Below are 19,294 nucleotides of genomic sequence, written 5' to 3'. Positions count from 1 at the left end.
AGCCTGTAATGTCCTAACCAAACTAGGGATCACAAAGTGATTTTTGTGATTTGTCCCCACCGGGATTCGAACCCGGGACCTCCGGATCGTGAGCACAACACTCAACCACTGGACCACGGAGGCCGTTATTTTTTTATGATTGTGGTTTGTTTTTCTTTTTCAAATAATTTTAATTGTTAGTGTTCTTTTTTTATATTATTTTCGGTGTGGTTTCTGTCCTGTGTTAAATATAATGTAGGTACCTGTCTGTCTGTATCTATGGTGTCCGAAGGTAATAATTTTTTTCTTTCTTTCTTTCTTTCAAAAGATAGTTTCAGCTTTTATAAAATAACGAAGGTCTAGGAACCACTGTCTCTTAGCCTATAGGTGTTTATCCGGATTTAATTTGTTCACAAGTAATCACGTCGAGCGCTCCCGAAGATTACTTCGGAAACTGTGGCGTAACTTATTTGGCATCAGTTTGATAACTATATAAACAGTCTGGCAATCTCAGCGCGCGTGCTTTTGATCTTGGAGCACCGATAAGCCTTGTGTTTATTAGGGGACAAAATTATCCCAATTTATTTATTTTATTTATATAGATAGGTATTACCAACAGTACACATATTGTAAAGTTATAAAATTCTAGTCTTAAGTTAATTTTTGTACACTTACAGGGTGTTAGTGACATCGTAACGAATACTCAGGGGAATGATCCAGACCCTGATTCTGAGTTAATATCAAGTCGAATTTTCCGTCGCAAAATTTATGTTTCTTTTTGTTTTTTTTTTTTTAACTATTTTAATTCTATACTGTTTTAACGGAAAATACCACTTGATATTCACTCAGAATAATGAGCTGTGATTCAGCTCCTCTCAGTATTCGTTACGACGTCACTAACACTTCACTCACTTGTATCTTGTATTTTGAAGTATTTAGTACATTTATTTACGTACAAGTATTTAGTACTATTATTTACGTTTTTAACCGGACGTGTAAAAAATTAAGTAATATGCGGGACTTGCAAGGAAGTCAAAACATTGTGTATAGGGTCTGTCAACGTGTTAAGACTATAAGCAGTTAAACGTGACCTGTGATTCTATATTGTTTTATGCTGCCAGTCTAGCGTACACTCATCACATTGGATAAACAACTTATATGTCTGTAAAAGTTTTCAACGAATGTTTTTCTTTTTTTATAACCATCACGTAGAGATAACAAGTACTGAACGAGATTATATAAATATTAACAGTAAATTGAGATAATATTGACTTTGTTTGGAATATGTATCCGCTATTGAACAGACTATATCTTTATACAAATTGTGTTACCTTTTTACGCCTAAACTCATCATCATCATTAATTTAAGAGCCGTGCCCTTGTCAGAGTAGCATTCTCCTTGCTGCTTTTTACTTTTTTTCTGTACTACTGAACCGATTTTGATGAAATTTGGTATGACAACACAAAATCTTTAGTGAAAGATACAGGATAACGTTTAACCCGGTTATCACCAGTGTAAAATACGACCCTAAGATGAAACCAATAAAAATATGCCCACCCTCACTGTCTAAACTCCTTAGCGGCTGACGGTCATTTATGACTAATGTAAGTTGATCCGTGCTTCGGAATGCACGTTAAACCGTTGGTCCCGGTTACTACTTACTAATAATGTAAATAATCGTTACATGAGCCATATCAGGGGCCTTTGGCAGCTCAATAGCAACCCTGATACCAGGGTTGATGGGGTTGGTATTCCACTATGTTCCAATAAAAATATGTTATTTATAATAACAAGTATTTATTTGTGTACAAGTATAAAAAATAGCATGATCATAACTGTTTTTCATCTTCAATTTGTTACTCTAGTATTTAATGCCAGCGCTTTCATAGATAGCCTTCCAAAATGCCACGGATTCAGCGTTCAGTGCGTTGCCTTGTACCAAGGGGTTCTTTATATCCACATACGCCTGGTTGACGGGGTCGTACGGTGACCAGATCAGGCCTAGAGATGCATCCGGCGTTGGAGTCCTGAAAAAAAAGTATTTTTTACTAGCATACCTTCATAAACTCGCGAGTAAACCCTGATGGGGTGGGCAAGACAACTTGCAGCCACTGTTCATACCAAGTGTGGGAGACAAGGAGTCTATTACCCATAACGACGTCTTAATGTTAGAAAGAACTCAAACGCGGTATCGCTGTGTCCGCTATGGAAAGATGGACCGCTGAGCACATTCTATGTTTTTTATTCGCTTCCAGTTCAACATAATTAATTTGGTCTACTTAAAACATACCTAAAGCATAGAATAAGGAATAATACTACGTATAGGACGGCCACCCTCTGCTCTCCACCAGCGGCTGAACTAGGTTCACTCACTTGTGAGCATCAGAATGACTGCCCAAAATGACAGATCAGCTTTAAAATATTACTAACATCCAATACCTTTTAGCTACTATTTAATACCTTTGTATAGATATTTTCTACCTAATTAATAAATAAGAAAAATTATTTTAAAAATGGTCAGTCATTCTGATGTCTGAATGACCACCCACATTTAGAATCTCCACAAAAAGGCTCCGAAATGTAATTTCGCCTACACACAAATTTAGTACCTATTCAGTACCTACCTAAACAATTTTTTTTTATTTTTAAAACAAGAAATAAAAAATATGAGCAAAAAATGTTGTAACGAAAATGTTAATTGTTTACAACTCAATTATGCACATAAGTAATACAAATTATAAAAAAGGAACATATTAATCTTTTATTGCATTTGTTCCTTTTTTATAATTTGTATTATGTGCATAATTGAGTTGTAAACAATAAACAATTAACATTTTCGTTAAAACTTTTTTTGTTCATATTTTTTTATTTGTTGTTTTAAAAATCTAAAAAAAATATTTGTTTAGGTAGGTACTGAATAGAAAATCCCAAAGATAATAGAAAATCCTCCGAAATTACATTTCGGAGCCTTTTTGTGGAGATTCTAAATGTGGGTGGTCATTCAGACATCAGAATGACTGGCCATTTTTTAAATAAATTTTCTTATTTATTAATTAGGTAGAAAATATCTATACAAAGGTATTAAATAGTAGCTAATAGGTATTGGATGTTAGTAATATTTTAAAACTGATCTGTCGCATTGGGCAGTCATTCTGATGCTCACGGTTTACCTCACCCCCTCTTGGTCGTTATTTAGTCTTCAATCGTATGGTGTCAGACGTCACACACACAGATGCATGTATGCTAGATTGAAAACTCGTATCTTACGCGGTTTAGATTTTTTCATACAAATGTTTTTTCCCGCTAACTCCCGTTCCCGTGGAAATTTTGCAATAACCTGTTGCAACTAAGCTTTAAGTTTACTATGGTACCTGCATGCCAAATTTCAAGCGTCTAAGTGGTTTAGATTTTTCATACTAAAGGATTTTCCCGCTAATTCCCGTTCCCGTGGGAATTTCGGGAATTCCTTTCTTAGTACACCTCTACGGTACTTAAGCTACTTCCCCTCCAAATAATAAAGATAATTTTGAGTTTGAGTCTGAATATTGTACACTTACCCGTATTTAGCGAAATTGGTAAATAGCGTACATGTCAATGTCACCAATTTATATGACTCGCCGTTCGTGTTAGCCGGCAAATTGTGCTTCTTTGCGTCAAACAGATACATCAAGTCGTCCAGGTGGCTCGCTCCAATAATCCCATGAGGTTTCCCAAAACTTCCATACACATTCCTTTCAGAAACGCAACAAAATCTGTACAAGAACCTTTTGGACGAATTCGAATTGGTCTTCGCCAATAGATTGATAAACTTGTGAACGTCATATACAAAACAAGACTCTGAGAAGTAAGTACAAGCTTCTCGTATCGCTTCGCCATTTACAACTTTATCTCCGAAGTAATACTTTTTAATTTTATCGGATAATTCGAGAATTTTACCAGGAGTGCTCTTCATCAAAATCTTCCTTGGTACGAGGACTTCGGGGTATCTGTTGTATACTTGTAGTAACGGCTCTAAACGAGGTATCGCGACCGAACATTCTTCATCAGTGCAGCCAATCATGACGTCGACATCATTGAATTGCATAAAGTGCATCACTTCCAACGGGTCTTCCGTCAAGAAGTGGTCTTTACCCAAATTTTTCTCTACCACAGGAGTGAAGTGGTACATTTTGACTATATTATACGCCTTTTCTTCAAAGCCCATTATGCAAGGGTTTGTGTCGACCAGTTTCTCAACCGGTACGCTTTGTAAGAATTCAAGAAGCTCTGTAGGATCTTCAGTTTCTAATCCCAAGATTTTCCCCAATGTGAAGGCACGTCTTTTCGGTTCAAATGCAATGGACCAATCACATAATGGTACCCCACTCATCGGAATAGCTCGTCTGAATAGGCCTTTGGAAAGAGGTGATAGAACATGCAGGGCAGTAGACGATCCACCAGCACTTTCTCCAAAAACAGTAACATTTTCAGGATCGCCGCCGAACTGTTCAATATTTTTCTGGACCCATTTCAACGCTGCCACTTGGTCCTTCAGTCCAGCGTTTCCTGGCACATCTTCGGTATCTAGACAAAGGAATCCTAAGGCGTCAAGTCTGTAGTTTATGGTCACGAGGATAACGCCGTGATTGACAAGGAAGTCGGGTCCATAGTGGTCTACGTTTCCGGAGCCGCTTTTGAAACCGCCTCCATGGATGAACACCATGACTGGCAGGGGTGCTTTGGGCTTCAGATCCCTGGAGTAGACGTTGAGGTAAAGGCAGTCCTCGCTTCCAGGTAATAGTTCGTCGGTGAAGATATCTCTTTGGGGGCAGACAGGGCCATGTTCGGTAGCTTTTCTGACCCCGCTCCATGGTAGTGGCGGCTTTGGAGCCTGAAAACCAATGTGAAAGTAGTAAAGTACAATGAATCAAACAAATTTAACAAATTTAAGCACTGTTGGATGTAATCAGTAACGACTGAGATGAATAATTTTGGACCACGGAGACCTTCTTCTTCTATCGTGTGGGTTTTGAGGTGGATGACCGGCCCCATCAACCCTGGTGTCAGGGTTACTATTGAGCCGCCAAAGGCCCCTGACATGGCTCACGGAGACCTTGAAAGACTGGGAAGTGAATTGAACTTATTGAGAGGAGTAGCAATTTAAGGAAGGTCTTCTTAACCAAGTTTCAAACGATTACGAAACACGAGAGTTTAACCGATTAAAATATATAGGATTTATTTGGATCCTGTTTTTTATCCAATCTGTGCCTATGTAGAACGTATACAAACTGTTGATGGATGAGCCGTGGTAGCCCAGTTTGTAAAACGTTTGCCTCTACTTTTAGGTCGCAGGTTCGAATCCAGCACAGGCCTAAACCAATAACTGTCGAATTGGTTTTCGAGTTCATATTTGGATCATAAATGATTATGATGTGCTCAGCGGTGAAGGAAAACTTCCTGGGAAATGCATTTTTGGAGGTATGTGACCTAGCCTGTATTAGGCTGGTTTTCCCTTCGCGGGTTAGAAGGTCAGACAGGCAGTCACTTCTGTAAAATATCGGACCTGTCAAATCTTCAGGTCAGGTAAGCGAACCCTGTGAAAAACGGGATAATGCTAGGGAGATGACGAGAAACTGTTGATGGATATTACAAATTGTGGAACTTCTTCTAAGTACCAAACCTATTTATCACACATAGTATTACTCATTCATCACACGATGTAACGTACAACACATTCACACGCGCTTACTGGCTAATCCGATCTCAGTATCGGTATTATAACCGATCCCAAGACGTCAATAGATGTCGTCTAAGGTCTAAGTAATTCATACACACACACACACACACACATACACACACAATACCCATCTATAATTAGGTAGTGTCCTAGGTCAAAGATAAATTATGAAATTCTGATTACTAAAGACAGTTCTAAAGGTAACAAAAAACGTTTTCTTTTTTCCATTTAACTTATTTATGAATTTTAATAAAAAAAAGTTATAATAGGTTCGACGATTGGTCACGTTTTTTTATGACGTCACAGGTTGCTTTTTCACACAAATTCCATAGTAATTTCGTGTTTTGACGTTTAGTAATAAGTAACTGATTGGGCTAGTTGGAAACTACCCTATTGGATCGAAACCTCGATCGATCGATTATTAGAGAGATCGTCTTAGCGATAAGGCCGCCTTAGAATAAGTTTCTCCTTTTTTAATTTGTGTGCAATAAACTGTTTTATTATTATTACAATATACGTATCTTTACTACAAAGGGCCAAGAAGGAAATAGAAATATATATGTTTTTAAATTGCAATATTATGTTTTACTTTTCGTTTTTTTTTTCTAATTTACTTTGTAAAATTATGTCTTATTAAAATAAGATTATTTTTATTTGCAATAAATACAAGTTAAATAAAATCTATTGTTTAAATTATAAAAATCTATATATAATAGATTTCTAATTCAATTAAAACAATAACAATTTATACAACAATAAATAAAACATACATACATACGTAAACTCACGCCTATTTCCCACTGGGGTAAGCAGTGACTATAGAATTCCATTTGCTTCGATCCTGACACACTTCTCTTGCTTCCTCCACATTCATCAATCGCTTCATACACGCACGCCGGTTCAGAGTACATCGTATTAAATCTTTTCTAAGGACATCTCCAATTTGGTCATCGTAAGTCCTTCTCGGTCTTCCTCTTCCAGCCCTACCATCAACTTTCGGCAGCCCTATCATCAACTTAATATCTGTATACTGTATCATAATGTCTAATCGAGGTCATATTCACAGTAGCACACTCGAAGCGTATATTTAAAGTTACCATACGAGAAGTGGAGTTAATTTGCACCATTATCATAACCGGTTATTACATGCACTTACGTCTAATTTTGTCTCATTGTATATCATCGTGCTTAAGGAAAAACGCCCTCCAAGATCATATCTTTTTTTTTTTTAATTTAAATTTGCGTAGCATCAGCGGTGTTGAGTGATAGAATGGGAAACAGTGTGATAAGAGAGAGATGTGGTGTAAAAGACGATACAGTGACTAAGATTGAGAAGGGAATGTTAAGTTGGTTTGGACACGTAGAGCGGATGAAGGATAATAGGATTACGAAAGCAGTATATAAAGCGAAGGTTGGTGGTAAGGCTGGCAGAGGAAGACCTAGAACGACGTATATACCAAAGTGGAAATGTCCTTAGAAAAGGTTTAGTACGATCTACTCAGAACCGGCATGCGTGTATGAAACAATTGATGAATGTGGAGGAAGCATGAGAAACGTGTCAGAATCGAAGTAAATGGAATTCCATAGTCTATGCTTACCCCGGTGGGAAATAGGCGTGAGTATGTATGTATGTTTTATACTTTTTAAACGCACGGTCATTATTCTTTGTAACATCTTTTATTTGCTTTGTAATTATGGCAAATAAAAAAAAAAATCTTATCTTAACCGGTCTGACAACAAAACAAACAATCCGACCTACCTACCTATAGATATGTTTTTATTACATAATAATTATCTCCATTCTAATATAAACATAGTACCTATAAATAAATGAGATTGTGATAATTTTTTCATCACATTGTAAATAATATAAAAGTGGTACCTACCCCCTGAATATTTACTATAATTACGTGTTTAGTTTTAAGTGTCATGATGTAACGAATATAATAAAAATAAATTATTTAAAATACCTAATAATAATCTATTAAATAAACATAAAGAGCCTATACATGTTCGGCACATTTGCTAATTCTCGCATCTTGTTTTGTTCAGCTAATCTTTACGAAACATACTTTTAACTTCCACATACATACATAAACTCACGCCCGTAATCCCAAATGGGGTGGGCAGAGCCACAAGTAATCAAAGACAACTTGCAGCCACTGTTGATACGAAGTAAGTTAAAATATATCTTGTGTACCTACTTAAAGTTATCATAATTTTGAAAGTGTGGTGCTTGGTTCTGCGGACCAGTCTGTGTATGTGTGGAAGTGCGTGAAGGAAATGCATATGTGTAAGTATATTAGGCGAAGTGTGAACTTATATGTATACAAATGTAAGTACTTTGTTTCTTATGTAAATGACATGTAATATGTTGGAAAATAAGAAATAAATTCTCTTTAACCAGAAGTCCTAAGATGGATATGATGAACCTTATGGTGATAAGGGATCAGCCTATCGCCCATAACATTAGTCCAAGTATTTTTAATTGAGAAGTGTATTTTGTACATACACGCATAAACCGACTTAATTCCCACCGAGGTAAGCAGAGACACTATACTATATTCTATGTATTATTTATTTATTAATATCACCTTAAACCGTAGCTTCCCCACGGGCGGAGCAGCATAAGGGATGCCCTTAAAGCTGAAGTACTTCCCATCTCCCGTAACCAGCTCCAACTCCTCGCCTTGCAGCCATCCTTGTTCCACTTGCACTTTGACCATATTTGTTTATTCGCTATCTCACTCTAACCACGCGACCGGTACGTTGCTCGGCGGTGATACAAGTGGTACGTTTTAACTATCTATGAAGTAATAAATCCTTAAGGCCCCTGTACACAAAGGCGCATGTCGGTCCATACGTTTATAGTGCTTGTAAGCAGTAGATGCCTATGTTGGAAATTACCAGTGTTACTACAAAACACAAACTAAAAATAAACTAGGTTTGAAATAGTATTTCGCGCCACGAAAGAAGTCGGCGGATTTTAATGAAACTAACTTGAAAAGTCATAATAATTCTATGCAGGATCTGCGACAGTAGCGCCGCGGCGTTCGGGACTATTTTAAACATAGTTTATCTTTTAGTCTTTGTTTTGTATTAACACTGTATATAATAATATTTTTATGTGTGGCAACTCGGCCGTAAAAAAACTCCCTTTTTTCTGCGACACAGATTTTTACGTGTGCTTTTTCGCAATTAAATGTATTCAAGTGGATTCGCCGTATTTTATTATAAAGAAACAATACAAACCTCTTCAGCCTATGTATATGAAAAATAAACCGACTTCAAAGCCTGTCTTATAAAAAGTTTTTTTTTATACTATGAAGTACATTTAAACTTAATTTAAAACTACAATCTAGCCTTTTGACTAATGAGTAGGTAGCTTAATTTTAACTTAAGTTGCTCAGTAGAGTAATAAAAAGTAAAAAATATTTTTTTTAATACAAAACACAATATTATACAGTGTTGCACAGTGTTATGTGTGCGTTGTGTGTGTCATATCCAGCTTACGACATCGTATCAACAATGGCTGCAAGTTGTCTTTGATTACTTGTGGCTCTGCCCACCCCATTAGGGATTACAGGCGTGAGTTTATGTATGTATGTATGTATGTAGCACAATGTTAGAATCTAAATTCTGAAGTAGAAAAGCGGTCTCTCCATACCAAATTTCATCAAATTCAGTTCAGCGGTTTTAGTGTGAAAAGGTAACAGATATAGAGGTAAAGGTACCTTCTCAATTATGACTTTCGCATTATAAGTCTCATATCTATATAATGACAATGACCCCGATTCCTGCAGATACCTTTTAATTTTATTTAAAGTTATACCCGTCATTTTCTTATCCGCCGAATAAGAAAGGGACGGATGATTTACAAACCGGAGTGTTGCCGTTCTATACGTGTATTATATCTTATTATATGGATACGACCTGAGATGGGATTAGTATGTTTGCGATTACAAAATTTTGACGTAATCCCTACGATAAGTAGCTGTTTGCAAACTGTTTTTTTCTTTATACACCATGTTTGCCTAGAAAATGCCTATTCACTCTAGCCTTGAAACGACTCAGAATGTAATGAACAAGGAAAACAGAATTAAAAAAAAAGCGTCCACTTGCTTACGGCGGAGCGTAAGGGTTTCTTACTTTGTATTGTCTTTTATAGTCAGACGGCTAAAATAGTATTTTAATTCATATTTTATTCATGTTCTTCAGTTAAAGGTTTTTGTTAACTAAATTACTTACTAACAGACTCCGTGGCCTAGTGGTTGAGCGTTGGGTTCACTATCCGGAGGCCCCGAGTTCGAATCCCGGTGGGGATATACCACAAAACTCACTTTGTGATCCCTAGTTTGGTTAGGACATTACAGGCTGATCACCTGATTGTCCGAACGTAAGATGATCCGTGCTTCGAAAAGCACGTTAAGGCGTTGGTCCCGGTTACTACTTACTGATGTAAGTATATAGTCGTTACATGAGCCGCAGGTTAGGTCACATATATATTATATCCGAAATGCATTTCTCGGGAACAGTCCCGATTCCCAATTGACCTTCAACAAGTTCACCCATGATGATTACGTTGAACAAATGATTCTAAACAAAGTGGGCAGAACGATATTAACTATTCTTTAGCTTATATGGTTGAGTAATGGACTTTTTTGTGTCATACAATATACAATGTTAGTGACATCGTAATTTCCGGCTACGGCAAATCTACAATAAGTCAATAAGTCAGGTCAAAAAAGTGACATCGTAAGGAATAAATACTAAGAGGGTAATTCGACAATGGCGAGTTAATATCAAGCGGAATTTTCCGTCGCAAAATTCATGTATTTTTTATAGTTATTTTTAAATTATTATCATTATTCATTCATCATCATCATTCATTTTTTATATTCATTCTTTTTTGTTTTTTTTTTTTTGTTATTTTTCTATATTTTTGCGATGGAAAATCGCACATGATTTTAACTCAGATTAACCTCTTATCTGCCGAGATACCAGACACAATAGACTTTACATTATGTCTGGTTGAGATCTGCGTTCCGGTATTCGAAAATTTAATGAGTTGAATCATTATGTAATTAATGGCAAATCCGCAATGGACGTCGTAATAACTATTCAACAATACCGACATAGCCGATGCTTCATACGCTCCAATTCGAGTCAACTGGACGCGCAATATTATTGTCTACATAATATACGATAATGAATCGATGAGTGTACAGTTTTTCTGTCTATGTATGTATGCATGCGACATAATATATTTGACTTGGAAGGCCAAAGCCTTTGTTTTTTATTATGAACCTCTGTGTAATTTATGCTCATTTCATAGTAGGTACCTGGGGGTTTTATTTAATTGTATTTCTCCATCAATCACCATAGAGAAATGCTCACGAAAGCAAAACGCCTGCAAAACACATTAGCAAAGACATTTATCCGACACATATTATTGATTCGTAATATTTAAACAGGCGCTTCCAAAATGTTATCTATCCAAACATTCCTACTCACATTCAAGTGAGGAAGCCGGGCACCCCTCGAAATTGACCCTTACCTAACAATGATATGCGATTTGGACTTCAATGGGAATTGACATAAGGGTAGAATTGCAACTGTGTTATTTGGTTAGACTGATAGAGCTAATAGGGAACGTTCTATTGTTGGCGAATCAATATTAATGAATTGAAGATAGTATTTTAGAGCTAAGTTTTGATTAAATTTAGATCAGTCTTGCGTCAATCATCCCTCAAAGTTTTCGTTACGATGTCACTAACACCTTGTATGGACACACATATCAATAACATTTGATATGTAAAAAACATATAGGATTATTTACAAAAAAATTGCGATCGGCACATTATAAATACCCAGAAAAAAAATAAACTTTCTTTACAAGTCAGTCGATTACATAAGGTTACTAAATCGTTTAAGGGGCAATGTATACGTTTTTACAATAAGATTACCATTGACATTCAGAATTTGCCTTTCAATTGTTTTAAGACAGTAGTTAAACAAAAACTTTACAAAAAAGGTTATTATAAAGTTAGTCATTATTTAGAAGATATGAATGCATGGGATTATCTGTCTGAGAACTGATATTAGGCAGCTAAATTACTCAATTGTATATCAATATTTTATGTCTTTTTTTTAAAGAACGTCTAGGGCCCTGTGCCGAGGTTTTTCTTGCAGCTTCTTTTCCCCGGCTATACAGGTTGTGAGAAGCTGCAGTAGTTTTAGGTGGATGTGACGTTCGTTATGTAAAAATTGACGATTCAAAGTGTAACTATGTTACCTACTGAATGAAGATATTTTTGAATTTGAATTTGAACACATATCACACATATCATGAACAATTAATGTTAATTAATATTATTATAACCAGTGTTTAACGTGTATATCTTTTGAATGAGAAAGGTACTAGATGTTTTAGTTTAGGCATCAAATAGTGGATGGGTAGTATATCCAACAATACGAGTATGCAATTTCAACATTCAGCAATTGGACCCGCCATTTTGTCGCTAATAAGTAATGCTATCGTTTTCATATCACCAACCGAGATATAAAACGCAATTGTATAAACAGCACCAATTATTATATTGATAACAACTAATAATAATTTTGATAATTGCAGTGTTTATTCTGTTGCGTTTACCTACCTACCGAAGTTGTAGACATAATACCTAAGTATACCTATTATGATAAGCAATATTACGTACACAAAACAATTGCGCAGATACTTACCTATTTCAATAATTCGTTTTTTTTTTAAGAACGTCTAGGGCCATGTACCGAAATTTTTCTTGCACTTTTCCTCGACTTATGGTTATCTCGTTTTTCACAGGGTCCGCTTACCTAACCTGAAGATTTGACAGGTCCGGTTTTTACAGAAACAACTGCCTTTCAGACCTTCCAACCCGAAGGGAAAACCAGCCTAATTACAGGTTAGGTTAGGTCACATACCTGCGGCCTGTCGTAAAAGGCGACTGAAAGGGGACACTGGAGACCGTGAGTGGTAAGGGCGGGGGCCCGAGCCGCTCTTCATACGGTCTCCGGGAGGGACGGCAATGTGACATGGCCTCGCATTGCCGTAAAACTGGGATGGCGTAGGGGTGGGGACCTACCCCGGGACGCGCTTTTTATAGCAGGCGCGAGGGAAGCACCGGTGCGTTCGTTAGAGATCCCGGAGCTTCCCGACATGCGCAGCAGAGGGCCATCGGAGGGGTTTTAGTCGGTAAGAGTCCGACATAACCTCGTCGCTCCCCCGGGTGGCGAGGTATCCATGAGGATTTCCCCTTCGTAAAAAAAAAGAAAAAAAGGTCACATACCTGCGAAACTGCATTACTCAGGTGAGTGGGTTTCCTCACGATGTTTTCCTTCACTGAGCTCGTGATAAACATTTAACCGTGATAGGATTCGAACATGCGATCTCACAGTGGGTGTCAACTCAAGCGTTCCTCCAACTTGATTCAACTACTTATATCCCAACTCGTATGATAAATTCAGAGGCGGAGGACAGGAGTCCTAGTATGGCTTTGTAATAGACTACTCTGGGCGCCATCCCACTTGCGTCAGACAGAGTACGGAAGGCAAGAGGGAAACCACTGCCCTATTTTTCCCTAAAACAGTAGCAATCATGCTACACCGACAAGAGCGTGGCTCTTAAATTAGTGATGATGATAAATTATGATTTACTTTGTTCGTCTTTGCAACTTCATATTATTATTATATCAAGTAATTATTATTGTCTAATCCCTCGTGGCTCTCCCTACCCCATTAGGGCTGACGAGCGCGATGTTGTACCTATATGTTTATAATTATATCTCATACAATAGATAATCTTACAAGTTGATTAGGCACTAGACGACAAGCATTACGTAAAACATAGTTAGCGCATTTAAATAAATATGTTTATCATTTCGAAGTCTGAAGCCAATTCGCATTGCCGGCATACTCTTGAAATGACATTGACGTGTGTGCACCGTACCTAATAATATTTTCTTTTTAAATTAAGTAACTTTGTTCGAATTTTAAACATAGAATTCTTTCGAGTGTTATGCTGTTCTATTTTTAACCGAATTTATTGATTTAAGTGCAAAACTAAAATATTCCATTTCGTTGTTTTAAAATTACTTTTTTATAAAACATTTTGTTTTTGAAATCTTTTTTATTGTACACTGGCCAGTTTTATAGTAAAAACTAAATACTTATTTCAATTATAAAACAAAAATCATGACGCAAGTGAGAGTAAGTGAGGGAATCTTGGAAGGCGAAATGTTGGATAACGTGTTTGGTGGGAGATATACGAGTTTCAAAGGCATCCCTTACGCTGAACCTCCTATAGGTGATCTTCGATTTAAGGTACAGTACATAACATGCAGTACAGTGGGACTACAAAGGCCACATTAAAGCAAGTCATCTAAAAAGCAATATTGAAATGAGACATTTGCGCAAAAAAGTAAGTGCGTAATGTTAACAAACGTCAAAGAGCAACGTTGCTTTTTAGATGAATTCACGCATTTATGTGTGAGTCGTTTAGTGACAACTTTGAATGACAAGTTACTTTTATTTGCTTCCTTGTGGTAAGTCCCTTATGTAGAATTTGATTCACACTATGGGTAAGATAATGAGCAATATGGGAAAACTTATTTTTTTCCTTCTAAACTTCAGTGAATAATTTATTACAAAATAAACCCGTTTTACAGGTAAAATAAAATATAATAAATAAATGCAATTAGCTCCAATTTACATGCCAACTAATATTACAGGCACCACAACCACCAAAACCATGGAATGGCGTCAGGAGCGCAAAGGAGTTTGGTCCAATAAATTACCAGGTGGACCTGTTCAAACCTGGTGCTCCAGTTGGAAGCGAGGACTGCCTGTACCTCAACGTCTACGTTCCAGAAGTCCCACTGAAAAAAAATCTCCCCGTCATGGTATGGATCCATGGCGGAGGATTCCTCTGGGGCAGTGGCAATGACGACGTCTATGGTCCAGACTTCCTCGTCAGGCAAGAAGTAATCCTCGTCACTTTCAACTATAGGCTCGGCGTCTTTGGCTTCCTTTGCCTAGACACAGAAGACGTCCCCGGAAACGCTGGCATGAAAGACCAAGTAGCAGCCCTCAAATGGGTCAAGAAAAACATCAGACAATTCGGAGGTGATGACGAAAACATCACCATCTTTGGTGAAAGTGCTGGCGGAGCGAGCGTCTCCTACCACTTAGTATCGCCCATGTCGAAAGGACTTTTCCAAAAAGCAATATGCCAAAGTGGAGTTGCTACAAATTTATGGAGTCAAGCTTTCGAACCCAGAGAAAGGGCTGAAAACTTAGCGAAGAAATTAGGATTTAATTCAAGAGACGATAAGAAACTTTACGAATTTTTGAAAACAATTCCTAAAGAGTCGTTTATATTGCCTGAAGTTGCAGTTACATTCGCTATGCAGAATTCAATGGACCTCCCGTTTGTAGTGACAAGCGAAAAAGATTTCGGTCAAGAAAGATTTTTATATGGCGACATAAATGAAAAATATCTAAACATACATGAAGGAGTTGATGTTATTACCGGGTATGTCGAAGACGAAGGCCTTGTAGGTATATTTCTGAATGGTGCCTTAGATAAAACAGTTGAAAAAATAAATTTCTTCCTTGAAACCATGGTTCCACTTCCGATTGCAAGGAATTGTCCAATCAAAGAACAATTAGATGTGGGTAGAGAGATGAGAAATTTCTACTTCCAAAATAGAGTCGTGACGAAAGACGATTGGGAACAAATATTGAAATTTTACTCGATGAATTACTTTACATATAACATAATAGAGTTACAGAAACAGTGTGCAAAGTTGAATAAGAAGAACAAATTTTACCTGTACAAATTCACGTGCAAATCTGAAAGAAATGGCTTTAAAAACGTTTTCAACGTGAGTAACGATCCAACTATAATAGGCGATAAACCAGTGGTATGTCATTGCGACGATTTGACATATCTATTCCAGGTAAATTTTTTGGACCTAAACCTGAAGAAGGATTCTAAAGCATTTAGAATGATCGAACAAGTTACACAGCTGTGGACTAACTTCGCGAAATATGGGTAAGTAAACATTATTAATGTACTTTTCCGTCTGCCTGAAACCCCTTTTTCCTCCTCAACTGAATAAAAAAGAGAACTATATAAAAAGTTTTCTTATTGAACTTAATCTTTAACATTGTATAAAGAAATCTAAGTACCCATAAAGCAATGCTACAGAAAAATAAATAAGCAGTTCAATGCGTTGGATCTTTTTTTAAACCAAAGACACAGACTGGGTGGCAAATTTCAAGAGGCATCGTAACTAACCGCAAAACCGATGGTGTGACGAGTCGGAAGTAGACTTGACATCTTGGAAAAAGACAGCCCAAAATCGGGAGCAGTGGAAGGAAGGGGTAGACGCCTTTGCCCTGCAGTGTAGGCTAGTATAATATAAAAAAGCGAATTATCACTGACTAACCGACTAACTCATCTAACTACAAGTGCAAGGAATCCCTTTGCATGGGGGTCCTTTTTTAGAACATAGGTGGTCTAAGGCGAGATTTCACGAAGGAGATTAAAATGGGTGATAAAGTATGTATGACAAAGAAATTCCACTTGTTATCAACTTATAATCATGGTCTGAATTATCCCCTTCACTATTTGTTACGGTGTCACTAACACCCATACGTAGCTGTAGGTACTTATAGGAGATGTAAGTGACATCGTAACGAATACTGAGAGGGATGGTTAAGCTCATTATACTGAGTTAATATCAAGTGGAATTTTCCATCGCAAAAGAGTAGAATTGAAAATAATTACAAAAAAGTCATGAATTTAACTTTATATTAATTCAGATATTCAGATAGTCTTTATATTAATTTATGATTAATTCAGAATCATCGTCTTGATCACCCCCTTCAGTATTCGTTACGATGTCACTAACACCCTGTATAAATGTTATGTCCTTGTCTTTTTAGGAACCCTTCGTTTTTGGAAACCAAGTGGGAGCCATTTTGTCTGGAGCACGAGCGGTATCTGAACATCGGAGAGGAGTTGGTTCTAGAGTCGAAGCCAGAACACGAGGAGTATAATTTCTGGGAAAAAACCATCAATAAGTACTGTCCTAAAAAGTAAATTGATCAAGTTTATGAATACTTAACGGCTTTTAGAAGTGTCAAATTTAAAGTCTCTATTATAATATTTATAATACATAAACTCACAAATGTGATTGGCAGACTCACATAATCGAAGACACCTTAATTGCAGCTACTTAACTGTTTATTTTGAATTTATCAGAAAATCAATTCAAAATAAACAACTCATAATATGTAATGCTTACTTTATTTAAAAAAGTAAGATTAATTATGACCTGAGTGATAATAATGTCTGGCGTTAAGTAAATGTTTTCCACTAGTTATCAAATAACTTGTAATGTACCTACACTGTTTTAAAATATGCGTTGCTGTTGCAGTTTCTTGTCATTTCTTCTCCTCAGCCATAGCACCTTGCAAAATGACGTAGATTCAAGAATGTTAAATTGACCTTCAACAAGTTCAACCATGATAATTACGTTGAATAAATGATTCTGATTTCTGTTCATACATACTCCTGAGATGTTTTTTTTTTATTCGTTCCACTACGCTAACCATTTATTATTGATACTTACAAAAACTCACGTCTATTTTCCACGTGGGTAAGCAGACACTATGGAATTAGATGAGACCAGGGTTGATGAGGTTGGTATTCCACCTCACAACCCACACGATAAGAAGATGGAATTCGATTCTGACCAAAGACGGAGGTTCGGGTTGCTCTATGATTCTGACATACTTCTCTTGCTTCCTCTACATTTGCCAATAGTTTGATACATGCGCGCCGGTTTAATGTAGACCGTCCTTTGTCCTTGCCACTTCCCCTTACGCGTGGTCGGCTTTCCCAATCATGCGGCGCCAAGAATCTCGCTGACAAACATCGCCTTCTTTGAGACCCAGCGCCTTCATGTCCCTCTGGACATTTGTCAACCAGCCGGGTTGCATGACAACCGCGCCGCGCGCGATGCGATTTATATTGAGCGCTTCGACCAATAAACGATACGAATGCTATCTACGTAGATGGACGTCAAACGGCTATTGGTCGAATTATATACAGGGTATATAATTCGCGCCGCGCGCGGCGCGGTTACCGTGCAGAGCCTACTGGTGGTTTTAGGTCTTCCCCTCTCCCTCTCTCTAGTAGCCATGGAAAGGAGTTTTCTCACGACATGGTTATCCGTTCAATATAGACCGTACTACTTAAATCGTTTTTCAGGACGTTTCCAATTAGGTCAATGTACCTGTTTCGGTGTGTTTCTGCCAGCCCTACCAACAACCTTCGCCTTATATAGGTACTGCGATGTGCTTTTTTTTTGCCGTGACTTATTGTAAATTTGCCGCAGATGGCATTAACTACTTGGCCGGACAAATGGGGAGCGCTGAAGGCTCTCACCTGGTACAACTTTTAAGACAACAGGCCTGAGGGTGCCCAGTTGGGGTCGGACCTCGGTTCAGCGATGTGTGTTACTGGCCGTCGGTTAGTTTTGTGGCAGGTTTATTAGATTTTTTGTATTGATATTATTTAAGAGACGTCGGTTTTTGCTGGTTAAACACACACATTTTCTCTATTCGGGCTATCGTCTCGTCTTCGGAGGTCCATCAGCCCTTTAAAAGAAGTTAGTCCCCTTGGTTTTGCCTTATTGTGTCTCTTTCTCCTCATCTGCTTAGCATTATCCCGTTTTTCACAGGATCCGCTTACCTAACCTAAAGATTTGACAGGTTCGGCTTTTTACAGAAGCGACTACCTGTCTGACCATCCAACCCGCGAAGGGAAAACCAATACAGGTTAGGTCACGTACCTCCGAAAATGCATTTCTCAGGAATTTGGTTTCCTCACGATGTTTTCCTTTACCGCTGAGCACATGATCCAAACATGAATTCGAAAACGAATTAGATGATCATTGGTTTAGGCCTGTGCTGGATTCGAATCTGCGACCTTAAAGTCTAGGTCTTAGAGCTAATCTAGGTACCACGGCTCGAATGCAACGTGAATTATACCTGTTTTAATCCTCTGAAAAACCTACAGACCCTTTAAATCTTACAGAGAACATCACATACGATGCCTTTCCTACTAATGTCGTAATTCTACTCCTATAGATAATACCCGTTTATGTAATACACTTGAAGGACGGACAATAAGTCGGCAAAAGTACGAAGTTCACACTATAATTTCATGTTTTTGTGCTGTCATCGTTTACTGTAAGTAGTATGTAATATACCGTTTTGAAATAATTAGCTTAATTTATTTTATAACTAGTTTTCCCCCGCAACTTGGACAGTGGGGGATTATATATATTTTTTTTTGACGTGACTTATTGTAGGTTTGCCGAAGATGGCATCAACTACTTGGTCGGACAAAAGTGGCGGCTCCAGGTGCCTTTATCAAGTAGTAAATTAAAATTGAAAAATATCTTTATTCAGTAGGTTACACTTTGAATCGTCAATTTTTACATAACGAACGTCTCATCCGCCTAATACTACTGCAGCTTCTCACA

General features: G+C 37.5%; 3 protein-coding genes across 3 annotated transcripts in view; 1 reads left to right on the top strand and 2 right to left on the bottom strand.

Moving 5' to 3' along the window:
• Positions 1 to 19,294, bottom strand: part of LOC126371640 (uncharacterized) — a 342,871-nt gene that overhangs the window by 250,763 nt on the left and 72,814 nt on the right. The window lies entirely within an intron of this gene.
• Positions 1,758 to 8,504, bottom strand: LOC126371251 (juvenile hormone esterase-like). Its single transcript, XM_050016529.1, has 3 exons — positions 8,291 to 8,504; positions 3,538 to 4,850; positions 1,758 to 2,007 (listed from the first exon to the last, which is right to left on the bottom strand). Exons 1-3 carry the CDS (start codon positions 8,420 to 8,422, stop codon positions 1,842 to 1,844), a joined length of 1,611 nt encoding a protein of 536 aa, XP_049872486.1. The 5' UTR covers positions 8,423 to 8,504; the 3' UTR covers positions 1,758 to 1,841.
• On the top strand, positions 13,608 to 17,313 carry LOC126371252 (juvenile hormone esterase-like). Its single transcript, XM_050016530.1, has 3 exons — positions 13,608 to 14,057; positions 14,465 to 15,789; positions 16,686 to 17,313. Exons 1-3 carry the CDS (start codon positions 13,929 to 13,931, stop codon positions 16,840 to 16,842), a joined length of 1,611 nt encoding a protein of 536 aa, XP_049872487.1. The 5' UTR covers positions 13,608 to 13,928; the 3' UTR covers positions 16,843 to 17,313.

Source organism: Pectinophora gossypiella, chromosome 12 (assembly GCF_024362695.1).
Source record: "Pectinophora gossypiella chromosome 12, ilPecGoss1.1, whole genome shotgun sequence".
NCBI lineage: Eukaryota > Metazoa > Arthropoda > Insecta > Lepidoptera > Gelechiidae > Pectinophora > Pectinophora gossypiella.
This window is presented reverse-complemented; position numbering and strand designations above follow the sequence as displayed.